Genomic DNA, 27,013 nt, shown 5'->3' with positions numbered 1-27,013 from the left:
ACAGCTACTTGACAGGGTTAACTTCTGTGGACTACACAGGGCTACTTCAGATAATCATTTTGAGACAGTTTACTAATTAAAAAAAAAATCCTTTGTTGCAGGACTCGTCTTATTTTCAGTCAGCTTGGGTATGAAGATTACAGTGCAGTTAACATACAGGTTTTAGGGTCTGAAGATACATATGGACCTCATGCTAGAAGGAGTATAGATGGTGTAAGTATGCAGTGGAGTGTTCTTAAACTTTAACTGACCTCTTTTAATCTTTCCATATTGTTATCTTTTCCACAACTTTAAAGGAGGTCACTGTCATCTTGGGAATTTCCCCTCCATGCTGCAGAGAACTCACTGTCACTACTTAATGTACAGAATTAACACTGACAAGGTTTTTGCTGTATTGGGTCTTCCAGAAGCACTGATATGAAATCTTAAAGAAATATTGTTGTACTCTGTTCTGATGTTCTCCTAAAGAAATACCTTATTATAATAACTTCTGTAGCATTGACTTAAATTGCATCAGATGTAATGCTAAAAGACCACATTATAAATGTTGCAATCAGGAAATCTCAGCATTAATGTTGCCTGCACAACTTCAAAATTGTTGGTGAGTACTACTTAAGAAATAATCTTCAGCTATGTAATTCTGCACTGTGACTGCATATGTAAGGATATGAATGATAGCCATAGCCACTGCAATTGTGATATCCATGGTCTGTTTTCCTATTCTAGAGAATGAAAATTCTTTTTAAAGTAAAAAGAGTGTAAATCATGTCCTCACTTAGCCACAGTTTAAATATTTAGACAGTTTAGTTTGTTCCAAAACAGTAGCGTTTCATTCTTCTTTGTCAGTGGCTGTGTTGCAAAACTCTTAAGGTACACGTGGCAAAACTCAACTCTGGGTTTGTTCTTACGAGTGCTGACATTTAATAACCAACAGTTTGTATCTAAAGGGAATGAGAATGTGATGTAGAAAAGGACAGTGGACTTCTTACTAGTGAAATTTAGTGTTCTTAGAAATTGGTCAAGTTACATCTGCAGCTATTCATTTCAGTACTTGAGTTTCAATTTCCTTCAGCAAAGCAGCAAGAGTTGCTTCCTGAAGACTGAGCTTTATAATGTGGTCTTTTTCATTTTAGGACCATAAAACCTGCAATTTTAAGCATCTTACTAAGAGTGCAGAATCAAAATTCTGAAACATAGGAACAGATGTTCCAGATGTTCAGCTTGTCTGTGTTCTGTTTGTGCCAACTCCTTATCATTACGCATTGTAATATATTCTTTAATGTAATTTTTATATAGGAAGTTTTCTGTCTCACTGTACAAAGTGAATGTAATGAGCTGAAGAAGAGCAGTTTCTCCCTCCTGATTATTCAGTTTGCCTTGCTTTTAGTACATTAAAGAAATTTTTTAAATGAAAGAGAATATTTGTAGTACTTTCTGTATTTCCACCCTCAGTTCCCAGGTCTTACATCAAAAGTAAACAGTGTTACCACCATTGTATGTGCTTCTTATACATGCTTGAAACAGGATGTGAGAGCTAAGGCTGAAATACAGGAAATCACTCTATTGCCTTCCCCCTTCATGCTTCCTCTTCTTTTAGAAGACACTAGCCAGGGGAGCTTTCATCTGGAAAGCAGCCATGGTAGCTTGAGAAAAAGGGTTGGGGAGTGGAGGTTGATTTTCCATTTAAAATACAAAGTCATAGAATCCATTTCCATAGGAAAGCATTTATCCTTTGGGGCTTCAGGTAGGGATAATGTAGTCCCTTAAACACTATTTCCTACCATGTCTTTCCATGCAAAATTAGACCTGGTTATTTGGGTTACAAATCACAGTGCTCAAAACCAGAGCCATACTATGCTAGTCAGTATATTAACACATAAAGAAAATAGTTCCTGCTTTGGAAATTCCACTACCTAAATGTGAAACAAAGAAGCAAATACATAAGTGAACACCAAGACAGGGTAAGTTGAACAATATTTGGAGCTCAGTGTCGATATATGATGTGGCTGGACTAATTCCCATGCACATCTGTCAGTCTGGTGCAGTTGTTGGTTAGCCTTTGCAGCTGTGAAATCATTTTGTCTCCCAGCCTTAGGTAAGCCTGCATTCTGTAGTCTGAGCTGCTGTGTGGAGTATTGCCTGTTCCTGACAACACAAAATATCCTTGAGAAACAGGAAAGAATGGCAAGCACTTCTTTTTCTCAGACTTCTCTGCCTGTTGATATGATTGCTGCCTGTCACTCCAGTAGCTTGCTTTGTCAGCAGCAGCTCAGTGGGAGCTACAAAGGGATCTGAATCAACACTGAGTAATTCTAATGCTGTTTGATTTTAGTATCTCCTGTTATGTTGAGGAGGAAGGAGTTAGGACAGTGACACAGCATCAGTGAGTTTGTGGTTTGGAAATCCAGGATGTGTTTCATGTAAAGGCTATTTATTAATGGTATGTCAGGCATTAGAGTTTGCTACATGAAAACCGTATGTGCTCTCTTAGTTTTCTGCTAACTCTTTGTTAATTGATTTCCAAGACATTAAGACTTAGTTTTGCTGTTTTTTTTTTTTTAATTCTGATACTGTAAGATTAATGGCTTCAGCCTATATACTCAGTTTTAATACTGGGTTTCTCCACTCAAAACAGGATTCAGCTTATTTTTATAGACCAGTGTATCTTGCATTTGCAGACAAGGAGGTAAAAATGAAACTTTAAATGGAATGTTGATTATATGGTCCAGTTTAGAAACAGAAAGCAGATGCAAATGCACAGATATGTTTTTTTGCAAGAATGTTTCTGGTTGATTATTATTTGTAGTAATTTTATTAATCTTGTGATAGCTTTAAGAACACAGAATGTTAAAACTGTGCATTTGTTTGGTTTGTTGTATGGCTGCATTTTTTTGTGTATTGCTTCCAATGGTAGATCCTTCAGTGGCTGAAAATAGAATTTTTTGGAAATTTGAAGTGAGAGACAGAGCTTATCTGCAAGGATAGGTGTTTTGACTAGAGTAGGGAGCACAGTACTGATTTCGTTTACCTTTAGAGGGAGCATCTGCTCTTCTCTCTGAAAATGTGGTGGTTTTCACAAGTTCTGTTCTCACATTTATCTCCCAAGGATTAGGTTTGAACTCTTTTCTGTGTACAGATCTGCTTCCTTCTTGATGCTAAGGGAAGTGAACCTGGCTCTTTAACTTGGCCCCAGAGTACTTTCAGTGCACTTAGAATAGAATAAATAAAAAGTTGGTTTGCCAGTTCTACCGACAATGAAGCCAAGTATTTGGTTTTGTTAGTTACAGTACTTGATTCCTGGAGAATGCTGGAGAAAAGGCACAGTGTCTGACTTGAAACACCCAATTGTTGATTGCATGGTATTCCAAAACAAAAACAACGAAAAGTTAACAGCAAATCATAGTGATGGTGGATAAAAAGTCACTGAATTATTTACTTTGAATGCTGAGCTACAGTTATTTTTTAGTTTTGTAAATTTAACTGATGCTTTACATCTAATCTAATCTAATTTGAACCTTTTTGAAGCAGGGTCCTCGGGAAGCTGTTATTTGGCTTGCTGTACACCATAAACAAAGAGAAGCTGTAGAAATCTTCTCCAAAGAGATTGCACCAGCTGGAACTGGCATGGGTAATTATTCATACCATCTTCTAAGAATTTTAAAGTTACGTTTTATTCTCTGAGCATGACTAGCACCCAGAAACTTAGTCATGTTAAGGTTCCTTATGTTGTTGATAGTGAGATAATAATTTTTAAAGGTATATAAGCTTGCTGGAGAAATGCAACAGACATTAGCAGAATGATAAAATGAAAGTCCTGGAAGTTTACCTTCATATTCCATTTAGATTCTTTATTCTTCCCTTGCTGCTGCTGTTTCTTCCTGGTTTTTTCCTTTTCCTCATCCATCTATTTTCCTACATGTTACTGCACTGATGTGCAACAGTGATTTATTTTTTTACCGTGTTCCTAAATCTTAGTAAAGCTATCAGACTTTGCTGGCAATAAACACTGAGGGTTACTCAACTGGCAAAAAGACACCTCAGTGTCCACCTATAACACTGCTGTTAATGAAGAGATGCAGAGTTTGAGAGTTTTGAAGGTTCTCTTCAGACTTCATTATCTGGTGTTACTACAAAGGTTTTTTATTGATGCTACTGTACTTTTAACTGTTTAATGTACAACTGCTTGTGTAAGTAATTACAGCATTCAGATATAATTTTAAAAATACTGCAGTGATGGTGCTGACAATCTCCATCTTAATTCACGGTGCATATTAAGTACCCAACTCAAATTGTCATCCCACAGTATTAAGTCTAACCTCAAATTATTCTGTCCTTACCATTTGGTTTTGTGATGTATTGCAACTATTGCAAGATTTATTTTTTAATTGATGTGTAAGGTAAAATCAAACCACTGGAATTTAATTAAGTCCATCTTAGTTTTGAGGGTATATTTTAAAGTATTTACTTAAAGGTCATGTAATGTGAAGTGATCTGTGCTTCTGTTGCTTGCCAAAAAAAAAGCACGTTGTTTTTTGTAAATGCTATTGATTTCTCTAAATTTTCTAGAGGGACCTACTGTTTGATTATTTTGAGCAAATTTTTTTTCTGTTCTGCTCCCAAGTCCCTTAGGTGTCACCGTTGCAACTGAGTTCTAAGCTCATTGATGTGTTTTGTGTATACGTCATGAGTACTCATCCCACTTTTATTATCCATTCTAAATTAATTTAAGTTTTGACACTGCCTAATTTGAGAACTAGAGCTTAGATATTTTGCAGAGGGTTCTGCATACCTTAATGAAGATTACATCAAGGATTTATATAGATCTTCAAACTTACATTCCATGGGCTTAACCTGAAACTCTGAAGTTCCATAGCAAATCTAAAATCCTGATTAATGGAGGAATTGATAGGTGTTGCCTTGCAATTAGGAAGCTAATTTTTTTTCCAGTGGGTTAAAAATTGTGTAGAAGTGTGCACATGCTTATATTCTGTGTTGTGTGTTATGGTCTTAACAGTATTTGCAGAGAACATTATTTGCAGAGAAGTTTAATGCAGGTTGGGGTTCTTTTTCTTTAAAGTTGTTTTTAAAGAGACAAGATCAGCACATGGTCATTTTTTTTTTTGTCCCTACAATATAGATATGATAATGTAGAAATATTTCTTGATATAATATTTAAAAATTTTGCAATTCTCAAGGCTGATCAGTAGGTTAGCATTTACCATAGATGTAGGTTGCTTCTAAAGACTTGATGTTTTCCTTATGAATGAAGGATAGTATTTTCAGTTGGATCAAACTACCATTTCTGTAGCTAGTTACAGAATCATAATTGAAGTAGTTCCTCCTTTTTCATAGGGATTTCCCCATAGCAGACTACAAAAGCAAAAATCTGTTCTTACTATTTGTTCTATTTATGCATAGACAATGCCCTAGAAAATATGCTTTTGAATTAAAGAAAGCTGGGTGGATTTTAAAATCATTGCTTATTTGTATGGTCCAAAACTAATGGACCTGTACGTGTCTCTCCATTCTTAATGTGTGCTTCTTTTATAAAGCAATTTCTGTGTATATAAACCACTTTTGAAGTCTGAAAGTGTTGGTTTTATGAAGGGTTCAGTTTTTTCCTTTTAGCACTGATCTTTGTTGAAAGAAAAAGTGAAAAATCTGCTCTACATGGTTTGGGTGGAATATATGTAGAATTGAAATTGAGTTACTGTAACGTGAACATTTGTGCCTTTGAGATGTCTGGCAGACTTTGAGTTCTTGCTATCTGGGCTTTCAGTGATGAAGCAAATGTGTTCCTGTGTGAAATTAGGTTAGGCAGTCTGTGTGGGTGATGGTTGGGTTGCTGGGTTTGTTTCCTAAAGGAACAGTTTAAGCTTTTCAGAACATCCTGTAGAAGTTTTCCTCAGAAAAACCCAAATGTGTTTCAATTCATAGAGCTGCTGGTAATGAGCAGCAATGGGAAAGAGGCTATTTCTGGAATCATCCAAGGCATCTGGTGATAAATAAATAGCACTTTTCCTTGCCAGGTACAGGACTGCAAAAGGGTTTTTGGCCTCCGTGACATAAATGACTGTTGTCAAAGGCTATCAGGGCTGTTTACTGACATGTTTCCAAGTGCTTGAACAACCACATAGTCATTCTTTTTTTTTTCATTTGTGGAAGATACACTGGGACTGCTTCATACAGTCACTTCTTTCAGTTGCTGTTGTGTGGTAAATTTCTGTATTACCTGTGCCCATAAACTTTTATATAAGCAGAGAAGGGTCAGATTTGGGATCTAAATGCTCAGAAAGATACTTTTTGATGTGGAATATGGTTAAAGCAGTGATTAAGCAGAATGTTTTTAATTTTTTTCTTTAGTGAGATTTAGAATTTTGCAACACTGCCAAACAGTAATTAGTGATGTACTAATAACTGCATCAGCTTAACGATGCTTAGTTTCTAACAGTAGTGTAGAATTCCAGACCTTGCTGTGAAAAGCAGAACAAGGAATTCTTGATGCTTAATTGTCTTAAAATGGGCAACTCCACAGACAAGACTTGTAGAGATGGGTAAATGATCTTGGGAGCAGAAGCCAGAACTAAGACTGTTGAGATTGTTGTCCTAAGTGAATTCTCAAGTAGCAGCCCCTGGTGTTCCTTTCCCCTCCCTCTTTTCCTTGAGCTTTTTTCCTTCCCTTTATTTCACTGTACAAATCACTTCAATTCTCCAGTGTTACAGGTTCAGTGAGAGGCAGAGCTTGCCCCCATGGCAGTGTGGTCACCATCGTGGGAGGGTTAGAGCATCCATAGGCAGAGAACCCAGAACCTGAGCCTTGTGTGCCCTGTGTAAGTGCTCTGGGCAGTGAACACCTGAGGTCTCATTCTGTACAGTGCTGCACCGCTTTTTCTCACTGGGCATTGAATAAAAATACCTGTGGCTGCTGTCTCTTACATGGATAGAGCATGCCTGTCAAATGTGGCTCTGTGCTTCGCACATGGATCTATGTGATGTAACTGCATGTGGCTTTGTTCTGCCAAAATGGTGGCAGTTGTGGGGATACCAAGTGAGATTTTAATCATGAGTGCCTTTTCCTGATGAAAATCCTTCATACAATGAAGACCTGTGTTTCAAAGATGGCCAGCTTGGTCACACCCCTCCCAACTCTCCTGTGTTAGTTCACTTCCAGGAGGTGAGATGGTGACTGTTAGAGTCATTGCAAATAGCCCTTCTTTCTTGTTCTGCATATTCCTTTAATGAAGAGCAGAGAAAAAACAGGAACAAATTACAAATCTTTCATAATGGACACCAGGGAGGAAGGAGAAGTTGTTGACTTGCAAAGTGATGTCACCTGAACTGAAACACTTCATTCCATTACTTTTGGACATTTAAGAGTGACCTTTAAAAAACAAAGTGCACTTTCAGATCTGTACTGGACAAAAAGGGGGAAAAAAAAAAAAGGAAATATTTTCTGCTTGGACTGTATCTAGTGCTTGTATTCTTCTTTCCCCTCAGTAGCAGTTTGGTGCTTGTTACTCTTAAGTGATGTGTAGGCAGTTGATCAGATAATAATCTTCATATATAGCACCTTTCATCCAGGAGCCTTTAGCAAGCTGTGTAAAGATGATCAGCTAAGCTTTCTAACATATAATAGCATTGGAAAGTATTCTGTCTGCTTTACAGATGGTTTCCTGAGATAGTGAAAGAAAGCATAACCACCAAAAAATGTGAATTAAGGGTCCTTGGTTCTGCTTTCCCTGTAAGAAATGCTGAAGAGCAACTCCACCAATATTTAAGGGGACCAAACCGGCTAAAATTTAGGAGCAAGGAGTAGAGGAAAGATTGAGAAAAGAGATTTGATGGTTCCGAATAAGAGTGGAGAGTCACAAAGCTCCTGTTACATCTTTTGTAGTGAAATCCAGAAGCACTGGCACTTCTGGTGTTCCATCAGGTGGTTTTAGCCTGCTAGTCACTACTTGTGGAGCTGTCAGCTGGAGCTGGTTGGTAGTTTTATTTTGGCAATATCGTAATATGAAAATTACAAATTTTACATAAAATAGGTATTAATTTCTGTAATAATCAGTACTATAAGCCTAGTTTTGGTGTTTTTCACTTTGGCTGAATTTAAATCACTTGACCCAAAATGTTTTACTTGTTTGCCTGATAAGTTTTTGAGGGAATTTTCAGTTGCAATTTTTCAGATTTCACAGGGAACAACAGTAAAATGAAAATAACTTCTTTTCCTTCTTGTGATTAAAAATCATATCACAGTAATTTTGTTGAGTAGTGATCTTCATGATGCTTCACTGCAGAGACTTAAAACTTTGGATGTTAGGTCTTCAGTATCAGATGTACTTTTTAGCTAGTTTAGAGTCTTAATGTCAGTACTTAATAACTTCTAACGTACTTTGTAGCATATGATTTTTGGATATGATAAAATGTTTGGGCATTTGTATATGTCAAGGATAATACACCTTAAGCCTCATAAGAGGAAAGCATTATATAGGTTCTGATCAATTTGAGAGTTCTGATTCCTCCCCTCTTCCCTCCACATCTGTAGAAGGACAACCATCTAAAGGCATTGTGCCAACTTGAAATTCCCAATTTCTTATGAAATTGCATCCTCTGCATAAAAAGAAGGAATGCTGTCTATATGTTGAAATAGCCTGAAGCCTGTGTGTGTTTGTGCTCTGCAGTATAAGCAAGGAGTTACACCTAGAAGAGAGAATTTTGAGATGTTGCATTTTTTAAGAAGCTTCCATAGTCAACAATGAATGACTGAGATTTTCAGTCATTATATTATTTTCTATTTCTAGTTTTTATAATTCAGTTATATTCAGTTATAAAATAGTTATTCCCTGACTTTTTTTCCTAATGCTTTTTAAGTTTCCATTGTTTTTGTTGAAGGCCTAGGAGGACACATCAGTGTACATCCACAGAAAATGTTTTTAAGTATTACTAAAACTGCAGAGGAGACTCTTAAGCCCAGAGAAGAATTTGAAGTTACTGTATATAGACATGCCATGTTGGAGAGCGATTTGTTGTTTATTTTCTGTTTGGAATGGAAGACATTTACTGTAAACTTCTGTTGAGTATGGTATTTAGTTCACAAGTTCAAACACTTAATCAGTGTTCATTTGGATTATGCTGTTCTGATGAATTTAAAGGGATACATACTAAAAAAAAAATAAAAGGCCAAACACACCTTATCCCATCTTTTTGTTTTTTTACAATTAATACTTGAGCTTAACCTTTCAATTGATAAAACTGTTCTTTCTGTTTAGTCTGAAAGTTGATAAAAGCCAGGGTTTTTTTAACAGCAAGCAGCAAATTTGGTTGGCTTAATGCATGTTGGTCTCCTGAAAAGAAGAGTAACTTTGAATCTGTCTGTACTGTTCAGTTCTAATAGTGGGGTCTTCACAGCTATTTTCCTGTACTGTAAAGTGAGATTCCTATGTTTGGCAGTGGAGAATCCTGTATACATAGACTTAGATTTTTAAATACATATTTAAATATGTGTATCCTAGTTCAGTGCAGTTCCACAATGTTCAGTCCATAGAAGTTCACCCTCACTTCATAAAAGCTAGCAAACACAGACCTGGTTTGTATTACTCAGTGAAAATGTCTTCATTATGTACAGTCCAGTCAGCCAAACGGTTAGAATTTAAGTAATTTCTGTTGAATTAATGTCTTTATGTTGTCTTTTTTAATTCAGATACTTCATTCTGAATGAAATACAGTATAGCAGAAGCTCAAGAAGAGCCTTAGTGTGGGAATCTGGCATTTATAGTTTAACAGTCGTTCAGTAGCTGAGAAATGTTTTGCTAATAGCTGAAATCATGTGCTGACCCTTATTTCACATTAAAATGACCGGAGTTTGACACTAAGATGACAGCTGGTTAATACAACTTGAGATTTTAAAGTGCTTGAGTATATGTAAATATTTTGACTGATGTCCTAAGTGTGTTGGAAGATACTTTTAGAAATGTCCTTGTTGTAGCAGTTCACTGCAGTCCGCATTTTTTTGAGAATAATACTGCAGAAGATAAACTATCTGCTGTTTTCAGAGGATATAGATAGAATAATTAAGAACATACAATTGACCCTTGTACAAAAAGGTTATATGCATTTCGTACTGGTGCTCGACTATATTGTAAGAACTGCTGAGTATAAAACCTGAGATTTTGGATTTCTCTGGTTTGATCACTTAAAAAAATAATGCTTGACAAGTGGAGTACTTTGTCTGGTTTTATATAAAAAACATATCATTCCTTAGAATATGCAGTAATTACATTAATAACATATTGGCTTAGCTAATTCAGTCACTGGAAATATAAGGGTCAAAAGCTGAAAGCTGTTCAGCAAGAGACATCGCTGTGCCTTGAAATTCTGTGAAGCTTAAAAAAAAATCCCTTAAGTTTTATTAAAGTGCTTAAAACTTCTTAGATTTAGATTTCAAGTAGCTGGAGCATTTTCATGCTTATTTACTTCAAAACATTTTACAGAATCCTTGATGCAGTCTAGTGTCCTTTGTCAATTTCATAATGGTTTATTATGTTGAAAAATATACAGAATTGTACAGAAGGGGTTTTTCTGACAGAAACAGATTAAAGAATAAGTAGTAATAATCCAAAATTAGGTGTGACCATTCAAGTAGGATTGGAATACAATAGAGGGAGTATTAAGGAGGCAAAATATCAATCTTTTCCACCATCTGTAAATCCAGTGGGGAATAATGAGGGCTGGAAGGAATGAAACTTGTTTTGCTGGAAATTTGCATCTCATAGTTTGATTGCAAGTTCCAGCTGGAATTTTTTCTGCTGTGGGGCATTTTACAGGGTGTGGTATATATGACATAGATTATAATGTATTAAAACACGGTAGTTCTACATATTGAAATAGGTGCTTATTTGGGCTGATTTTTGCATGTTTTACAGGGGCTGGTTTTCGGTGGCTCCATACCCTGAATTGCCTCAACTGAGAGCAGTGTTGGTTTTCCCAAGCACTCTTTAGTTTGCCTGCTACCTCTGCTCGTGAAATTTATCAGAAACTTGCTGTCTTTTCCAGCATATCATATGTGATTTTTAGAAGAATTTGTATTTGCAAGTCCATCCAGAGATGGGTTTTACAGGGTGAGAAAATAAAAAAGATCAAGAGACAGCTGGAGAGATAAAACATAAATGGGAAACCAGAAATGGTCAAGCTGTTGTTGCAAGGAGTGTATCCTGATTTGGCTCCACCTTGTATTATTTACATGAATATCTGTTCCTACATCTCTGCTCACAAGGGAATGCCAGTCATGGGGTGTTAGTGTGCTTTGGTATTCTTGAGATTCCTCTCCATGCTTCAGATCTGGGTCAAATTTGAGAGTCTGCAGGTGTGCTGGAAGAACGAACCATGGACACAAAGGAAGAAAACCTGACAAATAATTAATTACATGTACGTGTATACAGAGAGGATGATGGTTTGGTTTCTTGTAAGATACTCGGGCTGAAAGTGAGTAAAACTTAAAGTAGGCTAGAGGAAGGAGTCATAAAATGAAAAGACAGGACAAGACTTTATGAAGAATTGTGCAGGTTAATCAAAGCACTTTCTAACTAATAATTTACTTGTGTAATAGATTCAGTGTAGATTTACACCTTTAAACACAGAATCCAGAGGAAGGTTCCCATACCAGAGCTGAGTCACGTAAAAAGGAGTGGATTTACCACTCTTAGTGCCTGAAGTTTTTCCAACCATGTCATATTTGGGATTAAATAAAAACAGTGGAATCCCAGTGGTGTAATCACAAGTAGTCATTGGTTTAAAATGCCCAGCCACTTGGAGAATTTGTAGTTCTCAGGCTTGGTCCCCAGCCACTGTGAGGAAATGGAAGGTTTATGGATCAAACACTTGAATCAAAATAAGTGTTGTGATACTCAGTTTGACACTATACAAATACTGTACCTACAGATGAACAGGATATAGATAAACTGAAAGGAAGGTCTCCCATTTAAAGGTAATCACCCCATTTTGCTGTGCATCAATTTTATGCCATTCTGAGGCACAGAAGCTGGCAGAGCATGGTGGGGAGTTCATTAGCTTGAAGCAAAGCAACTTCAAGAGGTTCAGTGGTAGCAGATGAGACAGTACTTTTATCTGCCTTGAGGAGCTAAGGAATGAAGCTCTGATGACAAAAAATGGCCATGTGAAGTTTCTGGGAAAGTTGATCAAGAGCTTTAATTTAGTTGGGAATCTTAGCGATTTGAGACTGCTGCCTGATTAATAATTCTCTAGAAGTATGACAAATTGTTTGTGTCATTGTGATAAGATAAGCTTTCCAGAAAGGAGGGAGAGCATCTGTCAGATATTCAAGCAAGCAATGCAACGTAAGCATAAAGTACAGCATGAGGAAATACTTTTAAAAGAAGTTTTCTTAGGACAATGGTTGATCCAAGGAAATGATAATATAATTAGCAGAAGGTTGGTCTGGCCACAGTGACAAGTTCACTTTCACTTATATTACTTATTACTTATATTACTTATTATACTGCACCTTCCATTGCCTTCTTTTGGTTTAATGGAGAAATGTAATAGGAATCTGAGCCCTGGGTTGAGGTGAAGTATAGTGCTCTTGTGCTGTTTACAGAATTAACCTGGTTGTGGCTTACAATCAGTAATTTAAGATCTGTTTAGTCTTCTCTGCTTGAAGGTTTTGTCTAGATATAACTAGGAATTTCATACAGATAAAAATTAAATTGGACTTAAAATTTTTTCCATCGTATTTATAGTCACATAAACAATAATCATAGTCTAGAAATTATAATCACATAAACAATAATCATAGCATAGAACTTATAGTCACATAAACAATAATCATAGCATAGAACTTAATAGTGTTGCTACAGGGTTATTGGTATAGTTTTACTCTGCAGTTGCAGGGATGGCTGTAGTACCTCCAAAGAGATCTGCTGTTACAGTAACTCGTGCTCATGAACTTCTCAAAGACCAGCAGAAGAAGAAGGTTATCTTAGCCTTGAGGTGTGAACAATTTTTGCTCTTACTTGGATTATTTTCTTGTCTATATTGAGAACTGTTTTGTTGTCAAAGTCAAGATCCCTTGTGTGAAAGCAAGTGAATGAAGAGCTTTCTTTAAAAGCTTTCAGAAAGCTGAAATTGATGTTGGAGCAAAATCTGGTATCCTTAATGAGCAGTTCAGCTGCTTAGCAGGAGGTGGCCCATATGACAATCCACAGATAAATTAACTAGCTTTATGGACCTGTATTTTCAACATGACCTTACCATACCCACCCTCCTTCCCCAGCAATCTAGATAAACAAACTAGGCACATAATTCAATAAAATCACTGCAGCTGATTTGTTGCTGAGTGGCAGATCTGCTTGAATGAGTGCACAGGTAAGATGAATAGGGCTGAAACCTCACTGGATTATTTAAAATTGTAATACTTATGTAAGGGATTCTTTCATATTTTATCAACCACCATGTGTTTTTTTAGGAGTATGTAGTAAGTAGGGAGGTGGTTATTTGTGATACTGTTTCTTTTGAAGGTGTTTTTTCCTGTGTACTGTAGAACATCATAGGCTTTTTTGGGAAAGTCACTTCTGATGAGCATGAATATGTGTAATCTCTGCTGCCACTGGTATGTGTCCACATTGACAAGGCACTGAATCCAAGCTAGAACAGCCTGCTGTGGAGTAGAGCTCATCACTGTTAGCTTTAGTATCACAACAGCACAATTACCTGGCTTTTAATTTGCTTGGAGCACGAACTGAGGGAATTCACACCTGCAGAAAGCATGAAGCCCTTTTTAGTCAGAATTAATTTGGCCAAATACACCATGTGGGCAGCTTTCCACAGCACTTAATTTTGAAAGGGACTGGTTAACACAGTTGTTAATTAATTCCTAGGCTGATGTAATTTACACATTTTACTGTTTCTTTCCCCTGCAATACTGTTTGGAGCTCTGATACATCATGTATTCCTACTGTCCATGCCAGATAGAAGGGTGAGAAGCTGTGCTAAGGGTGAGGAGAGCAGAACTGTTTCTTTCAGAAATACTGAGCTGAGCAGATGGTTTTAATGACAGTAGAGCTTGGCAACCTGATAATACATTGCTGACTTACCACAGATCAGGGCTCATGCAGGTGCCTTAAGCCCCTGAATTGCCTCTGTATCACAGAGAGAGAATGGGATCTGCAGTACACAGCACCTTAAAACAATCAAATTTAGTTTAAAGGCTGGAGAGAGTGATTCAAATTAAACAGTTGCTCTAAACAAGCAAGATCATATTAAACAAATATTAAAAGAAAACATGGTCCATCAGAATTCTTTCTCTGCTCTCTTGGAAAGTAAATAAAACAAGAATGACAAAAAAACTGAAGTTCTTTTTCTGTCAAATGTATTACCTCACTGGCATTTGTATACAGAGTATTTGGAAGAAGATTCTAAAGATTTAGTTCACACTTTGCACATTAAAATTTTTTTTTGTTAAAATTCATAGTTACATGTTTTGCCTTTTAACTTGTATAAAATGTTCAGTTTTGTTAATTTACAAGAATGTATGTAGTTTTCTAGAGATTTCCCTGCATTTATTAAAAATGGATCAATTCAAGCTATGATAAGCTGCAAGCTCTGATGTTTTGAAGAGGGCTTTAACCATTCTTTTGTGAATTTAATTTCCTTTTCTAGCCCCTGGCCTCACTGGAATTGTTGGAGGGCGCCCCAGAGTGTAAGTTAACTCTTGATCATTAACTTGTTGTAATGTGTGATGATAATGTTCCTACCAGTCACCATAACAAGGTCTCTCAGCTTGGGGCAGCAACCCAACAGAAGCAACTAAACCTTCCTGTGTCACTCTGTGCCTAATAACTGATAACAAGATAATAGTGAGTGCTATACAATATGCATACAAATAGTAAAATTCTTTATTGAATTAAATGTGAGTTATGTAGGTTTCTGATCTGTTCATAGCAATATCTTAATGAGCTGTAGTGAAAACTTGAAATGTGACTTCATGGCAAAGCAGTAGCTCAACCACATTAATACATGGAAATTTCTGGACCAGTGTTCTCTTCTAGCTGTTAGTTTGGAATATGGGCCCACCAAATTTACATCTGTATGAGCTCAGTTCACCTAGAAATGTAAGGTCAAATGTAAGAACGTCCCACAAAAATTTATCATTAAACCATTTCATGATTGAGCTGAACATAATGATGTTGAGTATGTCTGAAAAAAAGGCCTGGTTTGGTTCAGGTTTTTTCTAGATTTGGCTAAAATCTTATGGTGATTTGTATCCTCAGCTTTTCATGCTTATTCATCTAAAACTTCCTGTCATTTAGCAAATGCTGCACATGAATATGGGAGAAGAGCCTATGGCTGTATTTTCAGTAGCCCTGTGTAGTTGGCCTAGGTATCGATGTGAGGCTACTGACAGTGTAGTAGACTTCAATGTCAGGATGTCAAAAAAACAATGTCCTTTGTCAGAAAAATATTTTTACTGTTTTGGCTACCTCCCCTCAGTAAAATTTTCTTCAGTTTTTTAAACAAAATTTTATATTCTTAATAGTGGAATTTAAGGAGTTTTTACACTTTTCAGGCTTTCCAAAGTTGGTCAAATAAACATAGCTAGTCATGGTTGAGTGGATTTAATTTCCCGAGTGTTTGATGTATGAATAATCCAAGGGTGTATGATCTGCCAGTTTCATCTAGGTAAATGTATTTATGCTTGTTGTTTTATGTGTCTAGGTCTCCGGTTTTGAAGCCATTTTTCTTCTATTATCCCAAAAGCAATGTTCAGGTAGGACCTACTGCTTGAAGTCTGCTTGAAGTTTCTTGGAAGTAATTTGAAAAATTCTGCTGATTCTGGCATTTTTTGGTAACTTTCAGTAATAAAACTGCAAAGTAGTCTGGTGACTTTGATTAAAAAATATTTCCTGAGAGACTAGTGTTATTCACACAGAATGTTTTGCAACAATTGAACTTGCCAACCTTCCTTTTTAATTACTGCTAATTTTGAAATATCTTACACCAAAACTGAACTTCTCTTTTCAGGTTCCTGGAATAAGTTTGAATTATTTTTACTGCATTTGCAAAGAGTGCTTAAGAAAATATTAGGCTTTTTTTGAATGTTAATGGAGTGTCTTTAAAGAATAGGCAGTTGGGTGTTTGAAGAGTGGAACATTAATCTTGTGAACTTGGATACATTTTCTGAGTTTTTGGGGAGTAATGTATTTTGTGTATACTACTGGGAATAAATACTAAAATCATTGAATTTCCTCAGATTCAACAGGCTTTACCTTAATAGAGAGTAGGGCTTTCTCCTTCCATATACCCTGTCTATAAAAATAGAAGTAGTAATTTCTGTTCTTGCTTATATTACAGAAACTGTCAAATTACAAAAGCCTGTGCAACCATTGTGGTGTCATGGAGGAACCTGTGGCTCTGTGGCCCTGTTCAGTTCATAGCAATAGTTCCTTTCAGTCCAAGAATTTACGATTCAGATGTCTAGGCAGCACTAGGTGAGAAATTACAGTGTAGAGATAGCATGTTCATCTAGAGCCTACTTTTCTGTGATGCATATACCCCCTGTCTAGTTTGAAGTTTTCAAGATAAACTTGAAGAAACTGCTTTTGCTAAAACCATAAAGTATTTGGATTTATAAACATTGACTCTCTTTTTCTGAGTGCCATCAGATACTGCATTTATCCTTTGGAAACTGCAGACAAAACTGCATATATGCCCTTATTTTTCAAGTAACTTGTAACTACTGCATCCCTCTCATGCCAAGGCATCCTAATACTCAGTAAGAGCCTTCTCACCCATCCACCATCAAGAAAGTGGACAAAGGCTGGAATGTTGGTCTGTGTTAGGCTGCAATTATTGTGATAGGCTTCTGCTTAGGATAGCTCAGGGAAGCTTGGGGGCACAGGCAGAAAGTGAAAAAGTGGGCAAGGGGGAACAAACAAAACAACTTCATCAGAAAGGGACTGTTTTGTTTTTGTTCTTTAACATTTATACAGTGCTTACCACAACCAAGCCCTATTCTTTAAGTAGTATTTTTCATTAAAGGAGAATATTTTTCACAACTTTACAGAGAAGATACCATTTAGTTATTAAATCTAAGTTAATTACAGACTCTTCGCAGTGGAAAAGCATTTTAAAAAACCCCACCTTTCTTGTTGTCTAAAGTTGAAGTACTTTTATCATCAGTTACATTTTGCCTTATACATAACAGCCAAGTTTACTATGAAATTATTATCTTTATTGAAGTTTAACCTACCACTATGTTGTTCAAATTCAGTATTAACTAACTTAATTAGCGCTGTGTTCCAGACTTGGTAAAATGCTGTTGAGATTAAACAGTAACCAAATTGAACAAGGAAAGAAAGTATCTCATTTACTCTTTTCAGTATAGAAAATCACAGTCCTTGCTCTGTGTAAGTTATCTGATAGGGGCGCTGATATGCTGTCAGCAAAATGCAGTGTGTCCTATGATTGCTGTCCTGCAGTAATACTGAGGGTAAAAATGTGGTGTGATTCAAGTTCTTGATTCAAAATTTCAGCTATGTTTTAAAAACCATTGTCCAGAAAGAGATTACAGAGTGAGTAAGGTATGAATTAACTGATTTTCTAAATTAAAAGTTCAGTTATAAAGAGTCTAGGTCAGCATTTGACCTAAAACTAAAAAAAAAAAATCCATAAGCAGATTATGAGTTATGTTAACATTGCCACAGTGAGTTCTTTTCTTCTGTGTTTGGTAACACTTTTCTGTGTGTCAGTTTGGATTTAATGTCGTATTTGTTGTTTCCACTGCTTTTACGCAATTGTACTGATTTTGTCATAGATCATCAGTAGTTTCAGAGTTCAGATAGTAATTGTTTTCCATGTGTGCTTTGGAGGTAACTACTACTACTTTTATGTAGGGAGAAATTGCAGCAAACCTACTGAAGGCAAGTCGCTATTAGTTTTTCTTTAAGGACAATCTTCAGAAAGAGTGCTGAGTAGAGTTGTTTTGCATTTGCTGACAACTGAGCACTGATAACTGCTGCAGCTAAGTGTGTTTATATTGTTTGGTTCTGGAAGTTTAACCTGATTGTTTCTGAATCTTTCATACTGGGAGCCTCCCAATGCAGATGAAATGCCACACTTCCATCCCATTTCCTCATGTCTGTCAGTGGTCCCACAGGTAAAAGTGAAGAGTGGGCTACTGCGTGTGTACTTTCTACATCCTTCCTCTTGATCAAAAGGATGCTTACTGTTAAAAGCTGAGCTACTGGTCCATATATATATTGGGGAGCAAGACTTTTTTTTCCCCATATTGTTGGAGGTGTTGAGTCACTTGATCCGTGGCTGTTGCCTCTTTGTCTCTTCACATCATCGCTGGATACAGTGATGATGTTCTGCACACAAACTGCTGTCCTGTGCGTCACAGGAATTGGGCTTCATCTCAATCTGTGGGTATCTGCATATTAGTCAGGTCATAGTAAATCATCTCTGGCATGGCTAATTCCTTCAAGAACTGGATAGCTCCCTGCATTGTGGTTCTCTTACCTGGGTGACATAAAGCATTTTCCTTAAAGGGACACCTTTCCTTCAGATTTAAGAGGAGTCTTCTTCAGAGGCTGAGGACCTAGGCCCCTTTTTCAAATCCAGCTGTCAATGTCCCCTTCTCTAGAGAGAGTGATCGTAGCTACTTGGCTTCCCTACCCTCTAATTACAGGCTACTAGCTCCCTTATCCCAGCATCATAGCGCCCAGATGATAATGTGTTGACCTGGAAGACAGATTAAATATTTTCGCATATCCCACATCTGATTCAAAGATAAGTTGTTTGATTCAAACAAAGATTCTTGTTTTGCCTCTTTCTCATGTTCTGGTGATGACCATGATTCATCCTCCTTTACAAGCTGAGTTTTGTGTCCATTTTTTATGTATAGGAGTGACTGAATTCGGAGGGGTTAGTCCTCCCTTCCATCTGTAGTGCCTGTCACCGGTGTTGAAGTAGCTGAGCTGCAGGGCTTTTGTTTTATCATCAGATCCACTTTCTTTTCCTCCTGAGAAGAATAGTGTCAAATAGAGTTGATAGGCCTGGGTCAGCACATTTTTTGTGTCTCTCTGGAATTGCTTGTATACCCCTGCGTTCAGCACTGGTGAGGCCACATCTCAAGTCATGGGTCCAGTTCTGGGCCCCTCAACTTAAGAGGGACTTTGAAGTGCTGGAGCATGTCCAGAGAAGCTGGCAAAGCTAGTGAAGGGTCCAGAACACAGGTCTCATGAGGAGCAGCTGAGGGAACTGTGGTTGTTTAGCCTGGGGGAAAGAAGGTTCAGAGGACACCTTATCATGCACTACAGCTACCTAAGAGGAGGTGGAGTCACCATACCTGGAAGTGTTTCAAGAAAGACTGGATGTGGCACTTAGGTCTAGTTGACATGGTGGATCATAGGTTGGACTTGATGATCTCAGAGGTCTTTCCCAACCTAATTGATTCTGTGAAGATACAATGATAGGAACATGCTTGTTTGATCATCTCAGGATATTAAAAATCCTCAAGACCTGTTGTAATTAGCCTGGAGGATAAGGGGAAGAGGAAAGGAAGTGTGTCCCCTTCATGGTCTGAGTTTCCAAAGCGAAAAGGTGAAAGGTATAATTAGCAAGTTTCTGATAGATGACTCCCACCTGCAGGGATGACAGCCATGCTGAGTGCAAATACCTGAATAGTTTCACAACCAGCAATTACATCGTATCATTACCCACTGTTACAAAGTACAGCTTGATAACCTCAGCCGGGTTTCCATGGGTGATAAACATCATAACAGAGAACACATACTGCAAGTAGGCCAGTACATAATTGAAGAACAAACACATCAACTTTGAGACTAAATAAGTCATTGTGATCAGTGGCTATTAAACTAATACAATGAATGCTTGTAAATTTCTTCTAGCATATTCTAGTCAGATCTGTTGTTACCTCAACCCATTAAGCCCCACGTGGGGTGTGAACAAGGCCTGTCAAGGTTTATTCCCAGGTGGCAACTAAGTGCCATTCAGCCACTCTCTCACCTCTGCCCTCCACAGTGTATTAAGGAGGAGAGTTGGAAAAATGGGAAAAAATAAACCACACAAGTTGAAATAAGAACAGTTTAATAATTGAAACAAAGTAGTAGTTGGTGTTATTAAAAGGGAGGTGACAAAAAAGTAAGAGGGGAATAAAACCCAAGAAAGACAAGTGATACACCATAGAGTGTCCCTCTACCCACTGACCAATGCCCAGCCTATCCCCCAGCAGTGATCAGCTGCTCCCAGCCAACTCCCCATTCTCCCCATTTATATACTGGGCACGATGCTCTGTGGTGTGGAATATCCCTCTGGCCACTTCAGGTCAGCTGTCCTGGCCATGCTCCCTCCCAGCTCCCTGTGCACCCACTTGCTGGCAGAGCTCTGGGAGACTGAAAAGTCATTGACTTAAAGTCTACTCTAAGTGTTGCTACTGAGCAACAACCAAGCCCAAAATTCCTGTATTGATGTATTTTTTCAGAAGCTTTCAGAAAATATATTTGAAGATAAACACAGAATGCATAGAGAAGTTTGTCTTTAATGCAGACAGCAACATAAGAAGAAAAGGGGGTTGCATCATAGAAAAGATGGAAAATGTTCAAGTTTTGGGATTCAGCTGTCAAAGAATTGTGACACAAAATTGCATACAGTGTTGCAGTATATTGAGTGAGATGGAAAGAGATTTTTCTTCCTTTAAAAACTCCCAAACTGGATGGAGCATTTCTGTGGCATTTTTTATACCTTTTTTCTCCCTAAACAAAGATTTCTTTTAGGTTTATAATGAATTGTTACTGTATTGTGACCTTTAAAAAGGGAGCAGCAGAGCCTTATCTGTAAAGCTATTACTGGAAGTCTACTAGATCAGTACTTAATTAGGAATATGCTTTATTTATTCACATTGCAATGGATTCCTGATTTGGGTGTTTGAAAATTGTGTTCTTTGTACAGATCAACCTATTTTTAAATGGGCAGCATGTTGAGATATTTGAGGAGGAGCTCACTTTTACATCAGATGATGTGGATTCCTTTGATCTACCCAAGACTAGCAGTGAGTTGAAAGGTACGTTCATCTTTGTGCTTGTGAATGTATCATTTGCTATCTTTGTCCTGGTAAATTGTGTTAAATTTTGACTGTGAAATACATTTTGCCTCTTTATGTGATACATTTTTATAGCTGTTGCAAAACACAGGCTGTTTTCTTGGAAGGTGGTTAGTGTCAAGCAGTATAACATGTATTTGAGATTCTAACAAGTATGGCAGTAAATTTTTATTAAAAACTCCTAAGCCTTAAACACAACTGAAGACCATGTAAAGCTGGCTTGAAATTGAAAATGTGGTTTCAAAGTATACTGTAACTTTACATTTTATGGATCCTGGGGATCCTGGGAATCCTGGGAGCAGTTGGGTTTATCTTACATCAAAATAGTGTTCAGAATAAAGGACAGACGAACAGATTGATTTAAGGACTTGCAGCACTTAGATAATTAAAATTCACTCCTGTTCTATATGGCAGCCTTCACAAAATTAATAAGAATGGGATCAGCCTGGAACTGGTGACTTTAAAAGAAATCATACTGGGTTAATAATCCAGCATGATAGTTCCTCTGTTGCTGCTAGATGTGTCAGACCAAATTCTCTGAGAAAGAAGAGAACCTTGAGAAGGGCCAACCAGTGAGCTGAATGGAGCAGGTCCGGATGTCTGCAATGACAAGGAAATGTTAAATCAGAGTTGCTCATACAAGCAATTATTGAAAGTGGTGAACACCTGAAAAGTTTTGTTTTTTCTACTGGCTGAACTATATACAGTATTTCTTAAAGTATAGCATGCTCCATAATTCCCTTTTGGTCCAAATAGTCTTCGTTATCTTATTTCTGCTTACCAGAGAACTGAGAGATTAATTTAATTTAAAGCTGTGGCTAGGTATTTGAAGATCTGAATCAGGTGACTCTACCTAAAAATTACAAGTTAGAAAAATTTCTGAAAATAATACTGATAGTGAAAGAGTAAGTCAGGTATTAAATTCTGTGTATACTTAAAAAAGAAATGTTATTAAGGCATTTACATGTTAACATTTACTCTGGATTCCAGATAAAGGTGAGTCATGTTTCTCAAAACTAGTAATAGAACAGTGCAACAACTAATATGAGTTAGTAAGGGAGTGTTTGTATCACATAGAGACATTTTGAAATACATACATGACTGTTTATTGCCATTTGAAAGCCACTGGTAGTGGATGCCTGATTACCATGCATGTGTTCATTTTCCCCAGCTATTCAAACGTCTCTTCAGTACAATGATTTGTGTCGTGCAGAAACAAGTTAAACTCTTAAGTGTGGTTTCAACTCTTATGTCTGTTGGAAATCTGATGTCACACCAGCATCTCTCAGCTCCCTGGGAGTTCTCAGGAGGGCAGTGGGTATTTGCACCATCAGACTGGGCAAGTTAAGGAATAGGTAGTAGTCATTGTTCTGCTTAATGAAAGGGTTAGCAAAGGTCCTGGGTTTGGGTTTTTTTTTTCAAGGTGACTACAGTGCTGAATAATGGAGAAGCAAAAAGCTATTGGACTCCTTACTGCCTATTTTACTACTGAATTCTTCAGGCCTTTTTTCAGGCAAAACCCCACTTTTGAGAGACAGCAGAACGTTTCTGGTTATTTCCCCTGAGAATGATCTCTAAACTTTTGCCCTTGGTTGTAAATATAAATGTTTTCTGCATGTGAGTAAATACTTACCTACTTCTGTGGCTTAGTGTAGGACAGCATGGATGAGAAAGACAAATGGGTTAGACTGTAAAAGGAATAGCTTCTGCTAAAGCATTTTCTGTCAGCATTTAGAAGAGAGGGGAAAGTATTTTTCTTAGTTTCATGGTTATCTCAAGTGTGAGGGACTGTTAGTCGTTGTTGAATAGATAAGAGAAATATGTGAAAATGGATTTAAAATATGCTACTAGATGTGCTTCTGGGAGGGTGGAATTTGAATTTACCATTTTTCCTAGCTTTGAAGGGAATTCTTCTGTAGATTTATTTAAGATGTTTATTGAATGAAAACAATTTCCTGATAAACAGATCATGAAAGATAAATCAGTTTGGGTAATAATAAATGAGAACACCAGAACACTGACTTGAACTGGTTTAATTTAAAGGGAGATTGTCAGAGACTGACTCTGTAAAATGTCTGATGGAGAATAGATTTCTACAGCTTATGCAATTTAGATATTGTCAAATTTCAGCCTTTGAAAAAACACTACATTTTGTCTTGAATTGTATATTGAATGAAACGATGAAAATTAATGTGATTTTGTAGTGTTATGAAGTGTGGAAGTCTTGTCCAAAATGAGTGATGGGCTTTAGCTGGACTTTCAGATCCACTCTCAGTGGAGATGTTTAATCAAAAATAATATTCCCCAATTAAATAAATACACCCTTAAATATTTTCTGCTACATTTCATGGCACATTTCTGCTTGCAAGTGAACATGGAAAACATTGTGATCTTCAAGCTCAAAACAAACCCGTATTCCGCTTTTTCACTGTATGCTTTAACCTCTTCAAATTCCTTGTTCCTGTGACTTTCTACCACTGAGGAGCCATTGTGCCAGACTAAACTATAATCACTCTTACACCTCACTCTTCACAGTCACCCAAAATATATTATAAAACTTTAGGTCTTAATTAAAGCAGTTCAATGCTGAAAAGTTGTTGTTTGGGTAGATTGTGGGGGAGATTTTCTGATCCAGGTGTGCCAGTAGAAGAGGTTGCTGTGGTGACACCCTAGTTCTTTCTTATCGTTCTTGTTATTGCCACTCATGTGCCAGCAGAGCTCCTCTTGCTTCAACCAAAAACAGATACAAATTATGTGTCATGTCATAGCAAGGCATCTCCCACCCCATACTCAGATGGATTTGGGGGATCTGTCCAGTTGCCACTTGCCACACAGACAGCATCAGTGAAAACTGCAGCCAGTAGGATTTGGACATAGTTTCCCTCTTACCTAGGTCAACCTGGCTCATGTCTGTGTCAGTAATTTTCTGTGGGCAGGAAGGAGTTGAAGGTAAGGATGATTAGGCTATGACTGGGTTTACCTGATTACCTGATGCAGTTCACAGAATGCATTATCTACTCATGCCTGCATAGTAGGTGCACTGTGCTCTAAGTGATGCCCCTGGCCAGTATTTGGAGCATAAGATCTTTAATACTGGGTCTCCTACTCCCTAAAATTAAAACAAAATTTAAAAAGGAAAAAAAAACCCAAAATAGTTTGGTATTCTCAGCAGAAGCAATAATATTACAAAAAGGACAGACTGATGTATTTTCAGAATTGCATTGTGCCTTGCAACATGAAGTTAGTCCAGCATAATTGATTTACATGATCGTGTATATTCAGTTTGTTTAAATTTGCAACATTTGTGGCTTGCTTCTGGCTGCCATCAGCAGCAGCTGCACCAGAAGCTGCCACAAAGCAGGAAGGCTGTCACTTCTCTGCTCTGCATATTCCCCCTACTGGTGTCCAAGGAGCAGAAAGAGGGTGAGAACTCACTTCCATCCAGAAGGATGAAAAAAAAAACCAGAAAGGGGACAGAGGAGAGAAGGAGTGAGGGATGAGAAATTTACTGTGAGTCAGGAGTGGAGGTCAGTCTGTTATTGATGGGGAGACTGAAAAGCCAAGGAGGCCAGGAGAATGATATGGTCATAGGAAAGTTGGATCGGAAGCAAAACTGACTGGAAATTACTCAATTCTCACTGCCTAAAAGCTCAGATATAGCCCATGCTTCAAGTGTCAGTGTTAAGGTGTGATCAATGAGTAACTCCAACTCAGTAGCAAAGTGGGTGCTTCATCTCCCTCTTTAGAGAACAGGAGCTAGATGTGACAGCCTACTACTCTTAGTAATCAACAATTGCAGGAGGTCTGTGCTTAACCATCAAACCTCAGGTGTGTACTGTGTGGATCCCACAGTACTGACTTTCTGGATTTGGGCAGGAGTGGGTTTCTGTTTTGATACATAGATATAAATACTTCATATGAACTTCATTCAGTGAAGTGCAACAACGTCTATGTTTCTTGAACATCCAGTACTCAGACATGGACAAGTTAAAAAATCAAGACTGGCTTCCGAGAAAGCATACAGTTTCTTATATAAAACTAAGGTATTTACAAAAACAGTAACTTGAAAAAGAAATCTTAGTTTTCTTCTATGCAGCTGGATAAGAAGTATAGTGCAAATGCAGGTGAGAGATGCGTTGTCTTGAAAAGGTTTTCTACTGGCGTTAGCAGACTAAACAGAATTATCAGGACAGTAGCAAGTGCAGGTATTTCCACCTGCACTGGAAGCAGAGGTCTGTGTGTTAAGGGGACAAAAGTTACGGCAAGCAAGAAAAGACAAGCAGCTGCTAGGCCTCCTTCAGAGGTACAGCATTGCTAAGGCCAAGATGCAAATCATATTGAAGGGTGATGCATGGTACAGCATTTGGCTGTAAAAAAGTGAAAGGGATTTGGGAGATGGAGCAGGAGGGGTCAACTTCCTAATTTTGGCCCCAGTCTCACCTCTTATTCTCTGGGTGTTCCTGTGAGAAGGATTGGAAATTTCAGAGTACAATGCAAAAAGTGTGCATTTAAACTGACAGTTACTCCTTCAAAATATGTGATTTTTTGTAGCACCATTAAAATGGATTCATTTTTATCTTGTACAGATCTACCAAGTGGTCCACATACTTACCGCTTAGAAGATCTTGCCTACACTAGAAGTGGAGACAAAGGCAATTCTGCAAACATAGGTATTTTTCTTTCTTTTGCTTTCTGAAGTAACACTTTCACATAAGAGTTACATATCAAGTGCTAGTCTTAAACATCTTGACCTTTATTTTTTATAATTGTGCTGAAACAGAGGACAATACATATTGAATATGGACTTTACTAATGAAATACCTGTAGTCTTCTGATGAGCAGCTGTTGTAATCTGAGGTACTAAGGAAAAAATTATAGCATGTCATACTGAAAAGAAAGTTTTTTGTTTAGGGTTGGAAAGTTGAGCTCCCAGAAGTTAAATAATGCCTTTTTAAGGTTTCTTTTACCTGTCAGTTGCTACTCCTTCATGTGTGTATGTTACATAATATAATTTCTTGGTTGTCTGATCATATATAATATTTTCATACATTAATTTTGTAACACGTCTATGGCTAAAACATTGACAGTGTTAGGAAATACTAAAGTTTTTCTCATATGTACAAGAATGTTTTTATTATATTGCTAATGCAAATGGTGTATTTCAGTATGCAGTCTCTTTGCATTGATTGTGCTGCTTCTTGCATTGTTTAATAATTCCTTCTATTCCTTACTTCTGCATGCAACAATTGGCTCTCTTACTTGTTGGAAGATGAGAGCGTGTGGTGTTCAAAGCTCAGTATGAATTAAAGGTGCGTTTGGGATTTGATTTGCTATTAGCTGTCACGCTAAAACAGATTAATTTTGTTCATTTGTATTCAGGATATACTTTCCTTGTCCTTGTTTGTGAAACTGGTTTTTTTTGGGTTGAAGAATGAAGCAATGTTGATTTTTTTTTTTCTTTTCTTTTTCCTTTTTTATTCTTTCTCCATGATTGACCACTGTTGCAATGTAGCATTGCCAAGTCATGAATGATGTATACATAATAGACTGCTTCAGATATAAAGACAATACTGCTTTTTCTAAGGAACAACACTAACAACAACAAATTTCACCTTTATGAAGTCCAGGTAGAAAGATCCCTGTGACACAAACCTGTTTTCATGATCCTGCTCTGGAACCTCAGCTTCAGCATAAAATTAGCTGAAGTTTATAAAGCATATATACAGCAATAAAAATGTAATTGTGATTTGTCACACATCAGAATCCTGTGCAAGAGATGGGGCAAGGACCAAACCTTTGATCACTGGTCATACCTTGTTGTGGTTAATTGTGATTACTTAAATATCTAAGTCTTGCAAACCATTTAAGGGAAGAGAATTG

General features: G+C 37.3%; 1 protein-coding gene across 4 annotated transcripts in view; it reads left to right on the top strand.

Moving 5' to 3' along the window:
* LOC111927841 (uncharacterized) overlaps positions 1–27,013 on the top strand; it is a 56,002-nt gene that overhangs the window by 20,794 nt on the left and 8,195 nt on the right. The window contains exons 12-18 of one of the 4 annotated variants that reach the window (XR_015287493.1): positions 102–213; positions 3,529–3,628; positions 14,671–14,710; positions 15,727–15,778; positions 20,983–21,094; positions 25,720–25,803; positions 26,403–26,442. Coding sequence is in view for 2 of the 4 variants with exons in the window: in XM_086891245.1 (XP_086747371.1) it covers positions 102–213; positions 3,526–3,628; positions 14,671–14,710; positions 15,727–15,778; positions 20,983–21,094; positions 25,720–25,803 (503 nt within the window). In the remaining 2 variants the exon portion in view is untranslated. Of the gene's footprint in view, positions 1–101; positions 214–3,525; positions 3,629–14,670; positions 14,711–15,726; positions 15,779–20,982; positions 21,095–25,719; positions 25,804–26,402; positions 26,443–27,013 lie in introns of all 4 variants that reach the window. The other 3 variants (XR_015287492.1, XM_086891246.1, XM_086891245.1) reach the window with 3 other exon arrangements.

The sequence above is a fragment of the Cyanistes caeruleus genome, chromosome 5, assembly GCF_971803275.1.
Source record: "Cyanistes caeruleus chromosome 5, bCyaCae1.hap1.1, whole genome shotgun sequence".
In the NCBI taxonomy this organism is placed as follows: domain Eukaryota; kingdom Metazoa; phylum Chordata; class Aves; order Passeriformes; family Paridae; genus Cyanistes; species Cyanistes caeruleus.
This window is presented reverse-complemented; position numbering and strand designations above follow the sequence as displayed.